Genomic DNA, 21,695 nt, shown 5'->3' on the forward strand with positions numbered 1-21,695 from the left:
GTTGTAATTCAGTTCCTATAAGAAATGAATTTCGAGCTGGGTCGCCAGGGTTTCATTCCCGACAGGGATAAGGTTTACCACAATGTCCAGCCCGGTTCTGGGTGGATACTAGATTAGTTTGTTAGGGTAAAGCCGACGGAGCTTGAGGCTAAAAATTCATGTACAGTACAGATATTAAGAACGCGTGGAATTGTACCTCCACTTATATCTTGGTGGTTAATGAAGCATTATTAGGGTGGGTTATACCTTTTTCTTGGTACCATCGGTGACATTATGAACACGTTCCCTCTGTAAATGATCCAGAAGTGGTTTGCCATTGCCTTCTTCTGTGTGTGAATGGAGTAATTGTTGGGATGCCACGGAGAAACCGGGGAAGCCCCGGAGGAAAACTCCGTGATACCTTGCCCAATACGAGTTATAAATCCGGGCACCGCCGGGAATCGAACCCGGGACCCCAGGATTATAAGCCCAGCGTTCTGACCACTAGACCTTACATAAAAAGGAAAAAACGCCTCTGAATGATAAATATGATGGGAAATGTAATTAAAAATATACTACAAACCAAAATAATAATCTTACACACATGCCTAAGCAGAGGTGAACGATCATCCAACCAGATATAGGATGAAGTTTGGTCAGCACGACGAACCCCCAGCCATTGCTAGTTTTCATAACCGGATTAAGCTAATTATTGTAGCTCCCCAATTTTCTCACGATACTGGGTTGGCACCGGTCCCATACACTGGTCGAAAGCTCATGAGAAATTGCTTTCCCCGAGACTCGAATTACAATTCCTGTTACACAACATTTTATGTAGGTAGGAACTGATATATGAAGTGATCTGTACTGTATGATTGTCTAACATAGCATCTGCAATTATCTGCTTGTTTATTCGTAAGTTACACGGCATAAACTCGCAAGCAGGCTACGTGAGAAACTTAAGGTTGTTATCGCCTGTGACAGGATTACCACAAACAAGAAAAGGTGGTCAGAGTTCGTGGTGTGGACACAGCGAACGCGGGCAGGCACATATTCAAGGTCAGTTTAAGACAATAAATTTGCGTTGCAGGACGAAATCAGGTACGACGAAATGTAAATCGCATGATGGCGATGCTAATTGCTTCTCAGTTCAGTGCGAAATCCTGAAGAAAATATAAATCTAGAAGAATATGAGAAAAAAAATTATTAAAGTCGACATTAAATAACAGGATTTAAGAGTTTATAACTGATTCATGTGCCTCAGGTCAGGGTAGTGTCGGTCTTTGTGAGCATAGCACAAAAAATTTTAAAATTAAAATTCTAAGTATTATGATTTTTTTTAAATTTATTACTATCGCCAGAGATAAGATTTAAGAATAGTTACAGCAGTTTTAGCCCTTAAGCACGTGTTAACTGACCAATTTTAAAGAGTAATGACCATGTTAAGTACGCAAGTATTTATATGAAAGTTAATAACGATGTTTCATTGGACTTCGTTCATCGTTCTATGTTATTTTCGAGATACGGTTGTGCCCCAGTCTGAAAGCGAGAGGTACCAATTGAAATGGACCCGCGTCAGAGGGCCAGTCTCATTCACGTTTAGATATTTAACAACATTATCCGAAAAGCACAATAGTTCTTTAGAAATGTAGACAACTACTCTTTCAATTAAAATACATTGTATTCAAATTATTGCTATATATTTCTTCCCATAATTTCTCGTTTCATATCTCTTGAGCAAATAATTATTATATTTGTTTACCGTCAAATCACAATAAAATAGTAATATAAGATAATTAAAATGATTAAAATATCATTTTATGTTCCATATCGAGCATTCGATTTACATCGGAACATTCACAACATGTTTCGGTTTATCAAACCGTCATCAGGTTTAAATTATAAACTTTTAAACTCAAATTACAATTATTTATATTTTTTTACAATTTTATAATTTTATTATCTTTCTCAGTATATTTTATGGAAGTTGTGTCTAGATATTATTAATATAACATTATTGTTGAGGTGGTGTTATTGATGTTTATATCAGTCATATATGAAATAGCAATCGGTTCAGATGTGTTCAGAGGAGAGATCCAGAAGTGTTACCATCTCAGAACAAGGTTCGTTCTCTTGAACAGTATAATTTTTCATAACCACTGTTACGCACTATTATAATTGAAATAACTACAGTCTGAGACGTTAACATTTTAAAATTGTATTTATGTATGGGAAAGGCTGGTAAGATCACGTGGTGCCTCGTTTCAGCACTTTCAAGCTGAAATGAAAGTGTCTTTATTTTTTAAATTCAATACGCCGTAACGAACTGTCTTATTTTATTCTCTTGAAAGTCGTCTGTTTGTGGGGTATAAAAATATGTTTTATACACGTTAACGAGAACCAAACCGACAGACCGATAAAACGATATATCGAATTAAAAGTCGGATTGTGTACATCAGAACAGAACATAAGTTGACTTATCTACGTAATTATGCGTTATGATATCGATTGTATGACTCGATACAATAGCAATGTTAATTCTTAAGGAAATGGCGGTTGTACTTATCTGAGTCTTAACGAAAATTAGGTACAAAGACGCAAATAAACGCAATTAGGTAATATAAATGCTAGAGTACTCTACTGGACCATAAGTTGCACAATCTTATAGCGACCACAGTACGCATTTCACTAATATTTATTTAATATTTCTTCGTGTGAATTGAACGTACGTTTTCATGCAAAAATTATAATCCTATAAAACGATTTATACTCAGTTTAAAAAACAAAATTTACTATTCGCAACTACAAATATGTTACCTGCTTGTTTCTACACGCCTATGGATATGTGCCTTTGTTCCTTTGAATATTTAACATTCACACTGCTAGCTTGTTCGCTCTTAACCTTCCCAAGGGGACACCACCTTTACGTGGTGGGGAGAAATGTGCCCGCTCCCCCATGACGCTGACGGCCATGTCGGTGGTAAAATCAGTCTCACTCATACACTTCTTGATTGTAATATCCGGATAGGGTCTCGAGAAAAACTCGGTGAGAAAAGGACAAGCGATTTGGGATTTTGGAACAGGTAGACATAGCGACGTGGAATGTGCGTGAATTTTCCAGTAAACTATTGGAACTACAAAATGAATTAGAAAATAAGAGGATTAAAATTGAAATAATTAACAGAAACTACAAGGCACGTAAGATCTGTGAAAATACACAATGATATTTTGCGGAGTCGCCGTGGTCTAGGCAACACGGAGTTTTCCTCCGTGGCATCCCAACAATTACTCCATTCACACACAGAAGAAGGCAATGGCAAACCACTTCTTTATCATCTGCCAAGAACGTATATGAACAGGTCCCAGTCCGAGAAAAGGATGGAAGGATCCTGTTCATATGGACCTGTCTTCAGACAGAACACTAAATAATAATAATACCTTACAATCATCTCTGCATACGGCGCCAGAGGAAGGATAGAAAGACATTTCAGAATAATTTTACAAACAGCTACAGATACGATCTGGACATTTGTAACAAACAAAAAATAAATCGAATTATTTGGGCAGATGTAAGACAGCATTTCAAATTAAGGACGTCGATCAATTGTGTCGCCAGAGATTCGAAGAAATTGGGCAAGAGGAATGGAATAATATACGTCAACATTTAGAAAAACTAGAGAAAATTTATTATGAGCAAGAAGGCATAATCGAAGACGATATTGAACGTATTATAATTGAAGATAATGGAGTGAACAGCATCAGAGGTAGTGATGAATCGAGTGATGTCACAAAGAGATGATCTGTGAGGATTGGAAGAATTGGAAGTGGACCGAGGATTTGTGTAGAAGTTAAAATTATCTAACACTCTCTGCAGTTTTAATTTTCTTGTGGTGTGTACCGTAGTGAAATCGACTTTTCTGTGTTACGTACCATGATGATATTTCATTTGGAGTGTACTGTACGCGGTCTGTTGCTATCCCTTCGAGAAAACTTCTTGTAAGTGACTCGCTCCGAGGTTCCAATTCACAAAATTTCAGTGGCCAAAAACGCTGGAACGCACTATAAAATCAGGCGCGCTTTGAAGATCTAGAATGGATACACAGATTAAATTTTACAAGGTTAGGCAATGCGGAAGGTAAATTTGGACATAACAAAGAAAAATATAAGTAGAACTTAGAGATGCGATTTTCTACGACCGGTTCTCGGCATAAGAAGACACGACCGCTTAAGAAATATCGAGACAAACAGTCACTAGTCTCAAAGACAACAAAGACAGATACAAAGAAAAGTTCCTGAACCGCTCATGTACAAGAATAGACTTCCGCGTGCTGAGCTACCGTACCAGAGGAAAGAGAAGCTTGGGACGACCAAAGAAAAGATGGCTTGATTAACAAGGAGTCGCATCACCACCAACTTTCATACCTTTCGACCTTGTTCCATGAAATTCCCTCTCTTTTATATTCAAGGCGAATTCTCTTCTCCGATGTTTGTTCTGAAGAATGAAATTAGCGACTGTCTTTGGAGTAATACCACATACAATTTTTAAGTAAACAGGATAACGTCATTCGATGCAAAGTTACTAAATCAGGATTAGTTTTGCAAAAGAGAAATTTAAATGGCAAACGTAAAGAATTCAGTAGCCGTTCTAAGTGAACAGCCTTTTGGTAACTACGTACATTCATAATACATATAAAACATTCCTTCATTACTTCGAAGGGTCCACACACACACTCTGCTGAAATAGTTTAATATTAAATTCGATTATCGCCCTGAAGATGGAGGCAGCAGGGATCTCTTTGAAACGACGGTAAACTTGTACCAGACTACACGGCGCAACAACCCAGAAGTACGTAAATTTGAGCTACAATTTTACCTCTCATATTTCATAATTTATATTATATAGATATTTGAAATTATAATGTTTATATGTTCAATGTAGAAGTCATTAAATTGTGTATGAAATAGGGGAATTGAAAATCCAAGGGACTCTTTATTACGAAGACAGACAGACATCAGAAAGCAAATGACCTTGGAACTGTCTTAACTGCACATAAAGTTGACAGGCTTTTGCGTAAAGAATAACTCTTATGACACGAGTGTCCTCTGCTATTTATGGTTTTTGACAGAATAATGGAAGGTTATGTTTCTCAAAATTATACAATTCTTATCTCAAGTACAAACATGTCTAGAAAATAACTGACAGCAATCGGGGAAGTAATTTATCAATGTTGCCTACATTCTAAGAGACAAGATGCATGTCTACAGGAGACACCAAGGCACTCTAAGCTGGTTTTATCTGCATTTATGGAAAATAAGTTTATCTTGCAAAAATTGTGCTGTGAAACCTAACCAACCCACTGGTTGAGGCCGTGTGAAATGACATCTTCAGTAAGTCCTCTGGAAGTCTCTCCAGAGCGCGACATGATAAGATTACTGTCTCGACTGTCTTCCACGAGAAAAATTTACACTCACGGGTTAAATATATAATAGCTGGATCATCCTTGAAAAATATAAACGCTCGAAGGAGCTCCGTTCTGCATAAATGTCACTGTACACCAAATATAGTTGGTAGCACGCCATTTGTAAAACGTACTGATTCTAACAGAGTTTTCCCTATCTGTAAATAAACAAAGATTCCTTCTAACAGTAAATTTGTAATATTAGAAACTTAAAATTAAATCTGGACGTGCTTCAATCACTTATCATTTTCAGGCCGTCATGGGAACATTTCTTGTTATGAAGCAGTTATATGTAATTTGACATTGTGTAAAATTATGTATTACAAAAATTTAAAAAGTAAGTTAAAAATTAAAATTAAAAAATTACAATCTGATCCGGCAGATAACCTCATATTATAAAAATTATTATTTCTAGTTAAGCAGGTTAGAATAATTGTGAGTTACATACTTTAGCTAAGTTCTTATGGTAAGAGCATTTTAATTAAGGTAATATGAAACATACAAATTTTAAATACAAGAAATGCATTTGTTTTTATTATTACTTTAACTGTGTCCAAACTTTATTAGAATTGATGCACTGAATATGTGATTTTATTATATTACATGATTTTATTATTGCAGTATACAGAGTGAGCTGGAAGTACGTAGGCATTATATAACCGATATACATTGGAAATATAGAGATTATAACCATTTCTCAATTCCTGCTTAGTTCCAACTCACCCTGTATATTATATGCTCTTGTATCTTTACACATAGGTGATAGCAAGCATAACAGTATTAAGATGTTTTCGACGCAATAAATGTATACGCATACAAATATTATGCTGGAAGATTATAGTATGTACAAAATTATTTTAATATGGTTTATAGGTAATTATTTTGAATAACCAAATTTGTGATTACAGATTTATTTGTTTAATTATATTACTGTGAGATCACAACTTGTACTTTTTAATTTCTAATTCTAAACTTACTTTTAATTTGTGTAATACATAATTTCAGACAATGGCAAATCACATATAACTCTGTTTTAGAATAATAAATGTATCCGTGATGAACTAAAGATGGTCCAGAGTGACAAATTTCATGAAAGAATTTAATTCTACACTGTTAATGACGATGATGTATTGTATGTGAAAATTTTTCTTACTTTATACATAACAGCACCAGTACAGGATGCAAAAAAATAGATATTTGCGTATTCTCTGGTACAAAACTTAAACTTCACTGATTCATTTACAAAAAATTGGTACAAGGGCCCAAAATCAACAGTGAAATTTACACTACTGTTTCAATACAAATAGGCATCAGATATTAATTTAGAAATATATAAATACATATTCTTTTCCTGTGGAATAGTCCAGTTAGTCAGGTGGAAAACTCACCTGAAGTTTTTATAATTTACAGACACCCCTCCTCCCCCCCATCTAGTAACGATTGCACAAAAAATACGAGCTACCAAAACAATATACAAGGATGCACAAAATGTGTCCAAAATTAAAATTTACAGTTCAAATTCATATGACCATACACACACACACACGACAGGAGTACGTCTAGCAACGCTGCGATGTTCCCTGGTGGCTGTTAAGACTTTGAAAGACTTCAGAAATGTCTCGAACACACACACAGACCCCCATATATCAGAAATCAGAGCTCACAAAGGGCATATGATAAAACTATCTACGCATCTGTGCGATGTAACTGTCACAGAAATATGAAACATCAATACGAATATCAAATCTAAAACCTCTTGACGATGGTGCAGAGTCAATTGAATAAAAAATTTCTTGGATATTATCCATCGTCTAGTAAATATAAAACGTAAAACGACGTTGCGGAGATGGGACTCTATCTCCGTCTTCAGGTTCCTACACAGTTGGGCCCGGACCGGAGATAGGGATTAGCTCTATCAAGTAGGCCCAACTGTGTAGGAACCTGAAGACGGAGATAGAGTCCCATCTCCGAAACGTCGTTTTACGTTTTATATTTACTAGACGATGGATAATATCCAAGAAAATTTTTATTCAATTGACTCTTCACCATCGTCAAGAAGTTCTAGATTTGATTCTCCGAAACGTCGTTTTACGTTTTATATTTACTAGACGATGGATAATATCCAAGAAAATATTTATTCATCAATACGAAGCTCGTCTTATTACGTTGATCTGCGTTCTTGGTTCCTACACAGTATTTATTTATAATATATATATTGTGTGTGTGATTTATCAAGTCTTTAAAGGGTTTATCAGTGACTTTTTAACTTACAAACTTTCCATGTAAGACATTCAGAAACAGAAGCAACTTACTTTGGTCTTTGGAGTATCAGAGTGAACATTCCATCCCTGAACACCATTTCAAGATTAAACTTCATAATTTTATAAGGTATTGTAGATGCGTCATATTGTGAATTAATAGTATTAAAATTTAAATATTTAAAAATAACCGTCAATCACAATAAAATTAAAAGATTAAAAGATTAAAATATCATATTATGTTCCCTATCGAGTACTCGATTTACATATGGAACTTACACAACATGTTTCGGCTAAATGTAGCCATCTTCTGGTGTATTATATATAAACTTTTTACTGAATTACTCTTTACGATTTTAATGATTTTTAAGTACAGTCAGTAATCAGCCACCATCCAATGCAGTACGTACACCTCCGATCTCTCCAAATAAGATTACAATATTACTTCTTGGTCCATATACGAACTTCGACATCAATACGTAATACGAAATTAACATATTTGCGACCTGAGATACCACAACAAATGGTACTACAACGAATGGTGAATCAATATAAAGGACAAAACATCAGAAGAAAAATCATTAAAAATCATTAAAATCGTAAAAAGTAATTCAGTAAAAAGTTTATATATAATACACCAGAAGATGGCTACATTTAGCCGAAACATGTTGTGTAAGTTCCATATGTAAATCGAGTACTCGATAGGGAACATAATATGATATTTTAATCTTTTAATCTTTTAATTTTATTGTGATTGACGGTTATTTTTAAATATTTAAATTTTAATTCATAATTTTAGTCACAAATGCACTGACTATGCAGTATTTATCCTCTACAGCATGAATTAATTTATTTTAATTTATTCACAAAAAATTACTGTGGGTCAAATACCAAGTAATATGAAAAAAAATATATTAGCAATTAATTAGAAACAAACTAAAAATAGTTTGTTGCCCTCAGATAACACCACGCATAGTATTTGTCTTCCTTATTTTTCATAGATCCTGATATGGATACAAGAAAAATTATCAGAATTAGTTACAACGCTCAAATGTACATTGAAATCCAAGCATTTCACTTTCAGTGTTCCCTCAGTCTTCCTTCCTTCCCTTGAAAATAAATAAAAACATAAATCTAACCTAACCTCACGCGTAAAAGTTAACAGCTGATGGTATCTGTGGTTACAGACTCTCAGTACGTTCTTCCGGACATTTCTGGTTAGAAGGGTTTATACTTTTGATTTGCAATACTAAATTTTACCTTGCACAAACACTTGGAAGTTCAAGTTTTCACTTCGAAATTAATCCCTTCAAATCACAAATTAAAAACATCCTATGTCCCCCCACCCCCTCTTCTTGTTCCTTCGGGTGTACAACTTCAGACTCCTCTGCTAATCAACATTATTCACACTTACAGACAGAACATTCCAATTATATATTACACAATCCAACGCAAGTCTCACCAAATAGGCCAAGTCCCCCTGTGTCACATTGTTACAGACTCACAGAATACATTTTATTACTTCAAATTTGGAGGAATTATGAAGATCTTCATCCAATTATATCTCTCTTTATGCACAATTACTCGTTGATGGTTAATTTATTTCAGAAGCATCACACAAATATTCCTCAATGTCTGTCTCAGGAATTATAAATGTCATGTTTGAATTCTTATCTGCAACAAACCCATTAATTTTCATGAATAATGACTATCTTCTGGCTATATTTTTAACTTTCACATAAGTCCCACTGTACTCTGTCGTCGGTGTAAACACTGTTCTAATGTAAAACAATAAACACATAATTTATTTATAAATTACTAATTTTGTAATGAATTTCAAGTACATATGTACTCCAGAACATGGTACTGATTTGTCGGCACATACACTAATTATATCGTATATTCAAAAGTATTTACATAATAATAAAATACTATGCACTAAAATGCACAATACACTGGCTGAGTATAAAAGTAATATTTATTCGATGAAATATATTGACGTAAAAGTTTACGTAAAGCTTCGATTATTCTCGACGTGGCCAGATGTAATCAAGCAGGAAATCATTCGGAACTACCAACAGCTCACTTTCTAGCCATGCCCAAGCGTTACTGAATATTTAAATTTTAGAACTTCTGATATTCTGGAAAAAAAAACTAAAACGATTCACATTAATGATTTGTGATAATACTTATTGTAAATACCACATAACACCCTGTTGAAACAGGTCGGGGTTTGTCAAAGACTTTTAGCAAGGAGTATTAAACCTTACTATTATCTTTGTACGTTGGTGACATTTATATTCTTACGTGTGGCACAACACAATGACAGTTGGTGTCAGACGACTGAAAACGACTGACTCATCACGTTGACGTCGTGTCATTTTAATTTGAGCTGTGAAATAAAGTTCATCAAGATGAAAAGCTTGCAGTTTGTTATTAAGGCAAGTGAATTATTTGCCATTCACCGCATTTTCATTTTAATAAGACCCGATATTACGCAGTACTTGTTAAATTGGTGATTTTATTGCATCATAACCTCAACATAATTCTCAGAAATCCGTCTTATGTTACATACACATATTTCACTGGTCTCACAATCAGATTGTACGTAGTAATAAATATGTTATACGTATTTTCCCTCTGTTTTACACATTGTTGTGATACTGAGTTTGCTTACACAACCTTGACAGTTTTTTAGTACACGTAACCACACTGTTCTTAAAGGCGACCTACCATTAGCTATCGCTTTAAAGAGAAACGCTGGATGTGTGTGCGTTAGCGTTGACATTCGACATCTTAATAGTGAATAAACAACTGACCTATTCTCTTTAACGACGACTTTAAACTATAGACGAAGACCCTGAAATGTTTCTATCAATATTAGACAGCTCTTATAATGCAATAAGTTTGTAATAATAGAATATTAAAGTGCATTATAAATAAAGATAATTCATCGCTCTCTACGTTGATTTCTTAAACAATTGCAGGCATTATTATTTTATTACGTGAAGAAGAAATCATTTTGTTAAATATTAAACTAGCTTGTATCACTAAAATACAGTTTGTTTTTTGAAAAATTGTTTCCTTACGTACGAGAGCAGGGCCATTGTTATTCATAGCTTTGACAACATTCTTTACTAAAGCAAGTTTTATACGGAGAGTCGGTAAAAATACTTCAACTAAGGAATAATAAATAACATTTCTTTTACCTGGGGTCAGTTTCTGACATTTCTTGCCATGTTTCACCGAGCAGTGCTTGTCCTTGGCTCGGCTATTCCATTCGCAAATAAATCAGCAGTACTTCCTATATATTAATCGCGTGCCTAAAAAGATTACAATAATTTTTTAAGTTACCACATACATTCCAACATGCTTGTTGTAGTTAATTTTGTCAAATATTTTTCCTTCCTGTGAAAGCTCTGACTCGGAGGACATGGAACGTATGAATTTGAAATTATAAGTTTTATTTTTTAATGTCATTCAGTTAAAATAAAAAATAAAAACAATAAAATAAGATTGACAGAAATGAAGACGACAATTATTTAAACAATAGCTATAGGCATAATTACAAACGGTTTTTTTAATTTTTTTTTTTTTAAAAATCTGTGGGTCATAGCAAAACTCTGTTTTTAAATTTGTTATCAACAATGAAAAAAAACATTGAAATCATGTTTCATACATTAGGAAACAAAAACTTTGTATAACAGTGAACTTATTTTAATATATTTAGCGTTCTTAATTCTTTTATATAAGATAAAAATCCTCATAGGCACGTTTTGGCCGTCTGTCTGATGCACCTTGGAGTCAGTAATTGTTTTTGCTGTCAAATATTAGTGTCCGTATGACATTTTTGACGTCACACCCAACGGCATAATTGCTTTAGAACTTGTGTGTACTCCACAGAGTAAACCTTTCCAATATTATGTTATTATTTATACCATAGTTCCTACGAGGAATTCTTTCCGTTCAAAATAAAGAAATCAACTCATTGAGACGTCCAGTCCATCCGTCGACATGTGACCATGTGAACGTTGAGATTGTTGTGGTAATGCGTTCTCCCTGATTTGCACATGATGACGTAACAATTTTTTTTTTGATTTCTAGATCGTATCCGTAATTGCGATGTTCGTATTGCGCTTGATGTGGGGGATCCTCCGGCGTTGCATCTGGCCATTCGACGTAGATTTCAGCAGGGTGTCGGTATGTATTTATTTCAGAGTATACATATTATATTTTTACAGTAAGTTGGTTATAATTAGACGGTCTCATCGAAACCAGTTTAAACTATAACAATCATCTTCCGTTGGTTAGTCAACAGCGGATTCCGAAAACTTCAAAGACGCCTTGCATTCTAGGAGAGGTAGAGTTTAACCAACCCACGGAAAATTTCCATCAACGCCTTTGAAATGTTACGTGCGTCTCATATGAACTTGTACGACACAAAATAAAATCGGAGGCGTGTGGGAGGTTCTGAGTAGACAGAACCCACATACTTTCTTGCAGCTTTAAACGCTCAAACAACTCGTTATTTATGATAATTCTGAATATACGTACATGACATATGATTTTAAGGCTAAATTTCTGTTTCGTTCGTTTGTCAGAAACCTTAACAAATAAAAGGATGTAGACTGTGTTTTAAAACCTTTAATACGCGCAGTGTATGTCAACGTTTCTACAGACATAATAATAGCGGAGAAGATCTTGAAATACAAGGACCTTCACATTGAAATACAGCGAATTTATAAAGTGAAATCAAAAATAATCCCGATAATTATAGGAGCAACTGGAACTGTCTTCAGGGCGGTCAGAAAATATTTAGCCAACATCCCGCTCGATCACGACATCAGGGAACTGCAGAAGACCGCCATTTTAGGATCTTAATACATCACTCGAGAGACGCTGTCGTAAAATGTTTAGTTATCTCTCACAATAAAACTATTAAGAACAAAATGTATTTCGGAAATAGCTGCTGTATTCTGTACCTCAGGGGCAAGGTTTGTCTCGGGTATATGGAAGTAAATACCCTGTAAAATGGTGAATAGATGGAATAATTCAATTTAATTCAATTATTTTTATAATAATAATAATAATAATAATCAATTACTACTAGGAATGGCCGTTCCGGGACACTTGTTCAAGGCAACTTGTCCTTATTGGTCTTGTAGGGTGCATTTGAGTAGCCTCTGCACAATTTCTGCTCAATCCTGATTCGTTTGCTAGAGCCATCCGGTGGGAAACCAGAAGAGACATGGGTGGGAAACACGGTCGCTGAGTTCTGTCGACAAACATTGTCCCTTTTGTGATTGAACGCGTGTTAAAATTGTCGTAAATCTACGACATAGGACCGAAGGAAGTTGTGCTAAGGATTTATATAACCCTCGGCCGGGTTTGAACCCGCGAACTTTGGGCTCAGGTCAAATGGCGAGGACGCTAACCACTGTGCCACCGACCACCGAGGGGTAACGTCTTAATCTTGGAGAAAATTATTAATTAAATAAAAACATTTACTTTGTCGAATGACAAAGATTTAACCAAAGTTTTTGCCGAGTTCCTCAAGTGTTGTTTTCTTTTAACAGGAGAGGCCACGCCCGCTGTCTGAAGGAAGGACCCGGAGTGACGTTCAAGACATTGGTCTGTCGGCGGGCGGAGTAAACGCCTCGCACGGAACACCAGAGCGACCGATTCTGCAACTTGTCCGACAAACAACTTGGACCGGCGATGATGACATCGGTCTGTCGGCGGACGGAGTAAACGCCTCGCACGGAACACCAGAGCGACCGATTCTGCAACTTGTCCGACAAACAACTTGGACCGGCGATGATGACATCGGTCTGTCGGCGGACGGAGTAAACGCCTCGCACGGAACACCAGAGCGACCGATTCTGCAACTTGTCCGACAAACAACTTGGACCGGCGATGATGACATCGGTCTGTCGGCGGGCGGAGTCCGTCGGAAGTACCAACCAGTGCTTGGCCTGCAGATTACGTACAGTAGACTGCGCTCTGTCCGCTCTGTCGTGGATGAACCTGATATCGTATTGGGAAGACTGCTGATTCCAAAGGACCACGATTTGGAGACTCTCCGTGCATCATTCGACAAGCATAAATTTGTATTTTTTCATCATTTCTTTTGTTCGTATTTGTTTCATAAAAGTGTTGTCGAAGAACAATACGAAAGCAATTGTTAAGTATTTTAGTGTTTTAAAAATTTTCAATAAAATTATGTTTTTTTATATAAAAATGAGATGTTTATTTGTGATGGAAACCCAAAGTGTCCTTTGAGCCATTATTGCTGTTTCATTTCTGGTTTGACACTTCTTGTCTGTCAACCATTTCCTTGTACATTTGTTTAGCTTACGAGTTAACAAACGACAAAACAAAGCCCACACAAATTTGCCTCTCTTAAGACAATAGTACCTTACCACGGTGGTCTAGCGGTTAGAACGCTGGCCTTGTAATCCTGTGGTCTCGGGTTCGATTCCCGGCGGTGCCCCAATTTATAACTTGTGTTGGGCAAGGCCGTGGAGTTTTATTCCGGGGGCTTCCCCGGTTTCTCCGTGGCATCCCAACAATTACTCCATTCACACACAGAAGAAGGCAATGGCAAACCACTTCTGGATCATCTGCCAAGAACGTATATGAACAGGTCCCAGTCCGAGAAAAGGATGGAAGGATCCTGTTCATATGGACCTGTCCTCAGACAGAACACTAAATAATAATAAGATGAGGTGGTCTAGCGGTTAGAACGCTGGCCTTGTAATCCTGTGGTCTCGGGTTCGATTCCCGGCGGTGCCCCAATTTATAACTTGTGTTGGGCAAGGCCGTGGAGTTTTATTCCGGGGGCTTCCCCGGTTTCTCCGTGTCATCCCAACAATTACTCCATTCACACACAGAAGAAGGCAATGGCAAACCACTTCTGGATCATCTGCCAAGAACGTATATGAACAGGTCCCAGTCCGAGAAAAGGATGGAAGGATCCTGTTCATATGGACCTGTCGTCAGACAGAACACTAAATAATAATAAGATGAGGTGGTCTAGCGGTTAGAACGCTGGCCTTGTAATCCTGGGGTCTCGGGTTCGATTCTCGGCGGTGCCCGAATTTATAACTTGTGTTGGGCAAGGCCGTGGTCTAAGCAACACGGAGTTTTCCTCCGTGGAATCCCAACAATTACTCCATTCACACACAGAAGAAGGCAATGGCAAACCACTTCTGGATCATCTGCCAAGAACGTATATGAACAGGTCCCAGTCCGAGAAAAGGATGGAAGGATCCTGTTCATATGGACCTGTCGTCAGACAGAACACTAAATAATAATAATAAAAAAAGACAATAGTAATACAAAATGTCATCATATTCTCTTCCGCAACATTTAATTTAATCAAGACACGCCTTTAAATCGTACACTTTATTCGGAAAAAGGCAGATTGGGATAATGGATCAGATTCAACAAAATTGTGGTAAGAATTAGGAACGTTCTCTTGTGAACACATCGCGAACATTAGGGTTAAATAAAGGGCAACTGTTTGCTTCTCAAGAACAAATCTGTTCCGTGGATTTGGTTTTTGGGTCTTGTGAACGTAATAATTAATCTTGAAGTGCGTGGGAAAATGCAACGAATTAACCTGATGAACAACCATTAGCTTTTCAAGAAAGACTCTGCTACATGGATTTAGTTATGTCTCATAATTTTTATCTCAGGCTTTTGTTGATGTCATGGCGTCTGCTGTTTAGATAATGACTGTAGTTCTTTGCAGATGGAAGGTAAGACAGGACCTGCTAACCCTCCAAATCCTCTGTCCCTATCGGGGGATTTATATCTAGTTGTAATGTTTATTTAATATCTATGTGCATTTGGTTATTATCTGTCGATGTATGGGATAAATCGACATATATTTAAATTAATTTAATGTGTTCTTAACCACATTAAGGCAGTGTAAATCTCATTAAATATTGCAGAAAGATTTCTATCAGCTTCTTAAGAGAAAAGATTCAATTGAGATACAATCACGTTGTTGCTGGAATGTTTGATGTATTATCAGAGTCGAAGTGGTTCTGTGTTGAGTAATCGCTTCACATTCAATATCGGGACTATTAACGATTCGTATTTGTATCAATCTCTGTGGCATCCTTAATGAGGACACCAGGACAAAGACTGGTTGCATTTGGGTAGAGAATTTAGCCGTAGTTAGAATCTGGGAAGAATGTAATTGAATTTTAGTCCGAGGTACCTCAGTCAGTGTAGTGACTTGCTACTAACTGGACGAATGGGGTTCGATCCTCGAAGAGGACAGAGGACGTTTTTCCCAGCCTCTGCATCCAGACCAACTCTGGGGCCCACCCAGCCTCCTATACAAGGGGTACACGGCCGGGGCGTGGTGCTGACCACTCACCCCCATCTAGTGCCGAGGTCACGAATGAGTAAGACCTATACATCTCTCCCCCCAAGCGCCTACACGGCGTACAGCAGTCCAGCTTTACGTTTTGTGTTTTCCCGATATCAATAAACCGATAGAAGTATATTATTTATTATTTATTTAGTGTTCTGTCTGACGACAGGTCCATATGAACAGGATCCTTCCATCCTTTTCTCGGACTGGGACCTGTTCATATACGTTCTTGGCAGATGATCCAGAAGTGGTTTGCCATTGCCTTCATGGCAATCATCCTCCAGTGAAAAAATCCTTTCAGTTTAGTCGCCGCGAAAGCTGTAGATTATACTCAATGTATGATTTCGGGAGCCGGGGGGGGGGGCTGTTGACACATCGCTAGATACCAACGTTTCGGGGGGGGGGGGGGAAACGTGTCATCTCCATCTTCAGGGCTGAAGTGACACTTTAGCCCCGAAGATGGAAACATTATGTTTTTCCGAAACACTGACATCTGCCGACGATTCTACACTGCGACAAAACACAGATCATCATCATTATCATCGTCACCATGGCGAAAACATCAACTATCGCATTTAAGGGATTAAAATCATCGCAAAAATGTTTACATTTTATAAGAGAATTTGCTTGAAAACGTCGGAACGTGTTTGTTCATTTGCCGTACAATGGACGGAATGACGGCAGATGGACAGACAGACAAATACTGCCATTATTATGCATTTTCAACTCCACCTGTTCCAATATCCTTTATTCGTCAATATTTTCTTTACCTGGACATTATCAATTCTCGGACGTTGACCATCGCAAAACTGTTTGACGACACCTGGAGAAGCCGCGATATTTTGTCAAAATATATGCAGCTGAATAATAAAACAGCCTTCAATTTTCTGGAAGCAAACGGAAAGTTGTGAAATGTTGTCTTTGGAAGAATTCAAACATCAGTCTCATCCAAAGAGGAAGTTTGCAGTTACAACAGGTGTCACAGACACAAAAGGTTCCAAAAAGTGTTAAGTTCCTCCAATAGGCGTGTTACGATGCAAGGCACCAAGGCCGGTTTCATGCCAGCCACGGAACAGAGCAAAAGAACTGGTATTTTTCAACCAGGAAGAGATGATATTTTCTTGTTTGCTTAGCTAGTGCGCCGAGTCACATAATACACTGTATCAGCTCAACGCCCACAACATTGAAGCGAAATTCTACAAAAGCTTACACCGTCCTGGCTTAGTTAAACAAAAATAGCAGGACTCGAACACAGGACAAATTTTCGTGATTGGTTCCTTTGTTCTATTAATTTGCCTGCGGAAACAAGCAACTCTTGTCTTAACTAAGTTCTTATATCGTAATTCGTATCGATCAAATAAAAGATATCCATCGGGACTCGAAGCCAGGAGCTAACTTGACTGAAACTTTCGTCAGATTATCGCAATGAGTAATGACACGTACACACCACAATTGGTCGCATTTGAAATTGGCGAAAAGCATTGGCAAAGCGTAATTTTGCATGTGAAGGCCTAGGAGTGAATGCAGACAAAACTGAGTACGGGACCCACACTTAGGAACAGCTTCGTATACTCTTCCGGATGAAAGTCGGATTCTGGAAGCCAGGAGGCATAGAGAGGGGTTGTGAGGGGACCGGGGAAAGGAAACTGCATTCCTCCCCGTGCCAGGGCAAGGAAGATGTTCAGAGAAGTGAATACAAATTGTGAGAAGTTCCTATGAATAAATTAGCTCCTATTAAATTTGAAATAATAGTGTTTTTGAGTGTTTGTGCAGAAAAGAGTACACCGCAAGACCAGTTGTTATATGGTGATAAGTCTTAAATAAATTTTATTTGTAAATAACTCCTATAACATTAGTTAAATTTACTGTACCTCTGAAGATGGCTGCCTCCATCATCCATGATAGACCTGATGATGGAGGCAACAAGGACCTCTGAAACGTCGGTGAACTTCCACCAGACTACACGGGGCAACAACCCAGAACACGGCCATGTTTCAGACTCACCGTCGTGAAAACTTCAAATCTTACAAAACTGTCTCTCAGCTACTGTTTTTAAAACATTTTCTTTTTCCACGAACAAAAACGTTCATTGCTGTGATAACAAAAGACAGCCGGAGTCTTATGTAACACTACGACAGCCTGGCCTTTGTTGTGAGGTGTTATTAGGGAAAACCTCCAGTCCGGAGGACTGCCTCTTTTCGGTCATCCCGCGCCTATTTATTCAAGTTACTTCCCTGAATATATGAAGGCCGCTTTCTAAATCCACAACCTGACAAAGCACCATGAAGTGGTGATCAGGCTGAACGTTGCAGAAGTTCATTTCTCTAGATTTGAATTTAGATTTGAATTCATCTGTGTCTCAGTAACCAAAATTTTGCTCCCTAAGATGGCGTACGATACCCACCCTATAGCCAAACAGCTGTTCCATTTTCGTCTTCTATCCGAAATTCTTTATCCAATGAAATAAATAATAAAATCTAAATAGTCGTGGCTTAGTTGCATAACACTGCTACGTCAGCCACTAGAATTCTAGTTTGTATTCAGCGGCACATGCTAGATTATCAGAGAGCAATTTGTAGTCTGCACGTCGCCTGCAGAACCAGGTTTTTTCTCAAACTCCATTCACTAATGAGTGGATATGAGAGGAAAATGAGAAATGAAGAAATATATTTTCTGCAATGAAAGCACGAATTATTTCTATTACAGTCATTCATTATATAATTCGAACTGGAGAGTTCATTCGCTGTGTAAAATGAAACGATGTTATAATGTACTTCTAAGATCTTCATTATAACAAAAGATAATTAATAAGATTTAAGGCATCCAGGCGCAGCCTTCAAGTTTAATGGAAGAGGCCTGGAAGTCAAACAAATAAAAATCTAACGGGTAGAACAAATCAGTATACGCAGGGCAGCAAGTGCAACAGATTTTAATTTTAATTGATAGACCTGACGATGATGGGATGAACATCGAAACATGTCGTCATTTTAAAATGTAACAATATCAAATGAAGAAATGTTATAATTTTATGTGATTTTAACAATCTATAAGCTTGTGTAGAGACGGTGAATAAATTATTATAACAAAAGATAAATTTCTCCTTTTGTTCGCCCAACTGGGATGGATTTTTACATAGACGTCAAATGGATCGAGCTGCTAATTGTCTGGCCTTGTCTTGGGCGTGTGTAATTCATTAATGACGTTTTTACAATTAAAAAAAGTAAAGCCCACGTTTCATTGAAGTTCAAAGGCACAGACGACACAACCACGGCTCGCCGTAGACCAGCTACGGCCACCAGACCATTGGACTAATAGCTAAGTGCAGAATACAGTACACCAACTCCTGTGAAACCATCATCTAGTAAAGTGTTACCTAATATGGTTGTGTAAAGAACTCACCTTTATGATCTCTTTAAAACCATATTCTTTTGATCATATTATATGAATTAATTCCCCCGTTTTGCCACTGATGATGACCTCTTGAGGTCGAAACGCATTTGGAATTAGTGTCTTTTATATTGTAAACAATTTTGTTTGTAAGCTTATTTTCATATTACAATACACTAAACGTTATGTAAGGTTTTAAGATGTTTTTACTACCATAATAAAAAGAAAATTGTTTATCAGCTGAATAAATATAAACTTATCAGAAAAGAAAAATGATTTATTTTTGTTTATTTTAGATTAACTTGAAGTAGGATTGCCGATTAAAATTCCATCACCTCAGCCCAGTTTATCACACCAGCCGATTTTTAATTAACTCGTCCAAAAACGCTTCTGTTTAAAGAAATAAAAATTCAATTTTTCGAAATGCAGCTCTGGAATTTGATAAAGAAACAACTTTGAAGCCGAGACATTGGAATAAAATGTCAATACATATCTTTAAACAATTCGAAGGGAATTAGCAGATTAAGGTTAATACTGGAATATTTTCGTTGTGTAATTTGTAATATTACTGAGGCTTAATCATACTTCATCATCCACGTTTTATTCCTTTGTGGATGTGGATTGTGCGTTCCCTTGTTTTGTGTGTCAATAAAAATGGTTCGGCTACTTTTAAAAGTTTTCATCTACTCGTAAACACGTCTTTGTGGCATGCAGTTCTGTCCATACTTGGCAGACAATTGTCGATTGAAATTTGCCCCTTATATTCTTCTAGATACCAAAACACGCGCTTTTAAATGTTGCTTATACTTTGTGCGGAGAGATCATTTTTGAACCACACTCACAGCATGTCATCGTCTGACCTTGAGCTACAGCATGACTGGGCCTCAACAGTGTTTAAATTCATACAACAAAACTCTCTCTAACTTTTAAATCTGTTTCCTATGTTCCGAGTTATTATTGTGGCTGAATAAGGGATCTGTGGCGAGTCTAATGAACGATCTGTCTGTCTGTCTGTCATATCAGTTACTCAAGTAACAGTTATTTTAATTCGGTCAGACAGTAATATACGGAATGTCCGGTTAAAAACTCCGGAGTTTTATTTCCTTACTTAATCTGTCCAAGTTTTGGTGACATGAATTCTAAACAGATGTCAGCACCGCACAGCGGCAAGTTGGGACTGCATGAAAGCGGGAGTTATTCAATCATGGCGTCGCCTCAGAAGAAGACTCAGTGTGTGTTGTGGTACGCGGAATCAAAGTCTGTTGTGACTGCTCAGAGAAACTTCAGGCAAGTGTGTAGAGAAGATGCTCCAACTGCTAAGACTATTCGTACGTGTTAACAACAGTTATAAGAAACCGGCAGTGTGTAAAAGGACATTCGCCAGGAGATTCCAAAGAGTACAGTGCATTATTTGCATAGAGACTCCAACCACGTGCGTACAGAATACAACTATTACCCCCAAAGGTTAAACTCTGTGACGTTCAAGCTAGAACAGCTCACTGAAGATGACAATTATTTCCAGAAAATTATTTTCTCCTATGAGGCCACTATCCACAATCGCAGGATTTGGGGCAGTGGGAACCCACGTGTCTTTATGGAGCATGTTCACGACAGCCCCAAGGTCAACGTGTGGTTCGACATCACGTCGGACCGAATTATTGAAAATTTCTTTTTTTCCACGAGAGCACCATCACGAGGGTAGTTTACCCGGATACGCCAGAGAACTTTGTGTTACCACAGAAAGATGAAGCCGACGGCCTCATTTTCCAACAAGACAGTGCACCACCCACACTGCTCTGGACGAACGATTTCCTGGTCGATGGATCGACAGGGAAGAGTCGATTAATTGGCCCCCACGAAATCCTGACTTAACACCCAAGAACTTCTTCTTGTGGGGGGGGTACATCAAAAACGTCGTTAACAGCGAAAGGGTGGAGTCTCTTCCCGATCTGGCTGTGTTATCTCGGTGTGGGGTAAAGTGGGATTTCGTTTCAATGGTGCTCACACTGAATTGCTCTAAACGACCCTGAAACTTTTCTAATAGTTTTTTTTGTAAATAATACATTTTTATGTCAACGCAGTAAATAAATCTTTATAACTGAACTCCGAAGTTTTTCCTTGGACATCCTGTACAAGCGTACAAATCTAACGCCGTAGTTTAAAGCTAACAGAGTCTCGTGGCAACAGATTTCGTATCTGATGTCAAGCAAGTACATTCTGCAT

At 37.4% G+C, this 21,695-nt stretch overlaps 2 protein-coding genes across 3 annotated transcripts in view; one reads left to right on the forward strand and one right to left on the reverse strand.

The window, feature by feature from the left end:
• Nucleotides 1–21,695, reverse strand: part of LOC110828966 (scavenger receptor class B member 1) — a 123,764-nt gene that overhangs the window by 68,402 nt on the left and 33,667 nt on the right. The gene's annotated exons all lie outside the window — the stretch shown is intronic.
• Nucleotides 972–13,927, forward strand: LOC110828967 (uncharacterized). The gene is made up of 3 exons (XM_087358750.1): nucleotides 972–1,038; nucleotides 11,801–11,896; nucleotides 13,273–13,927. Exons 2-3 carry the CDS (start codon nucleotides 11,819–11,821, stop codon nucleotides 13,882–13,884), a joined length of 690 nt encoding a protein of 229 aa, XP_087214876.1. The 5' UTR covers nucleotides 972–1,038; nucleotides 11,801–11,818; the 3' UTR covers nucleotides 13,885–13,927.

The sequence above is a fragment of the Zootermopsis nevadensis genome, unplaced genomic scaffold (assembly GCF_977971745.1).
Source record: "Zootermopsis nevadensis isolate Lab colony 2312 unplaced genomic scaffold, Znev_1.0 Znev_ptg000030l, whole genome shotgun sequence".
Taxonomy (NCBI): Eukaryota; Metazoa; Arthropoda; class Insecta; order Blattodea; family Termopsidae; genus Zootermopsis; species Zootermopsis nevadensis.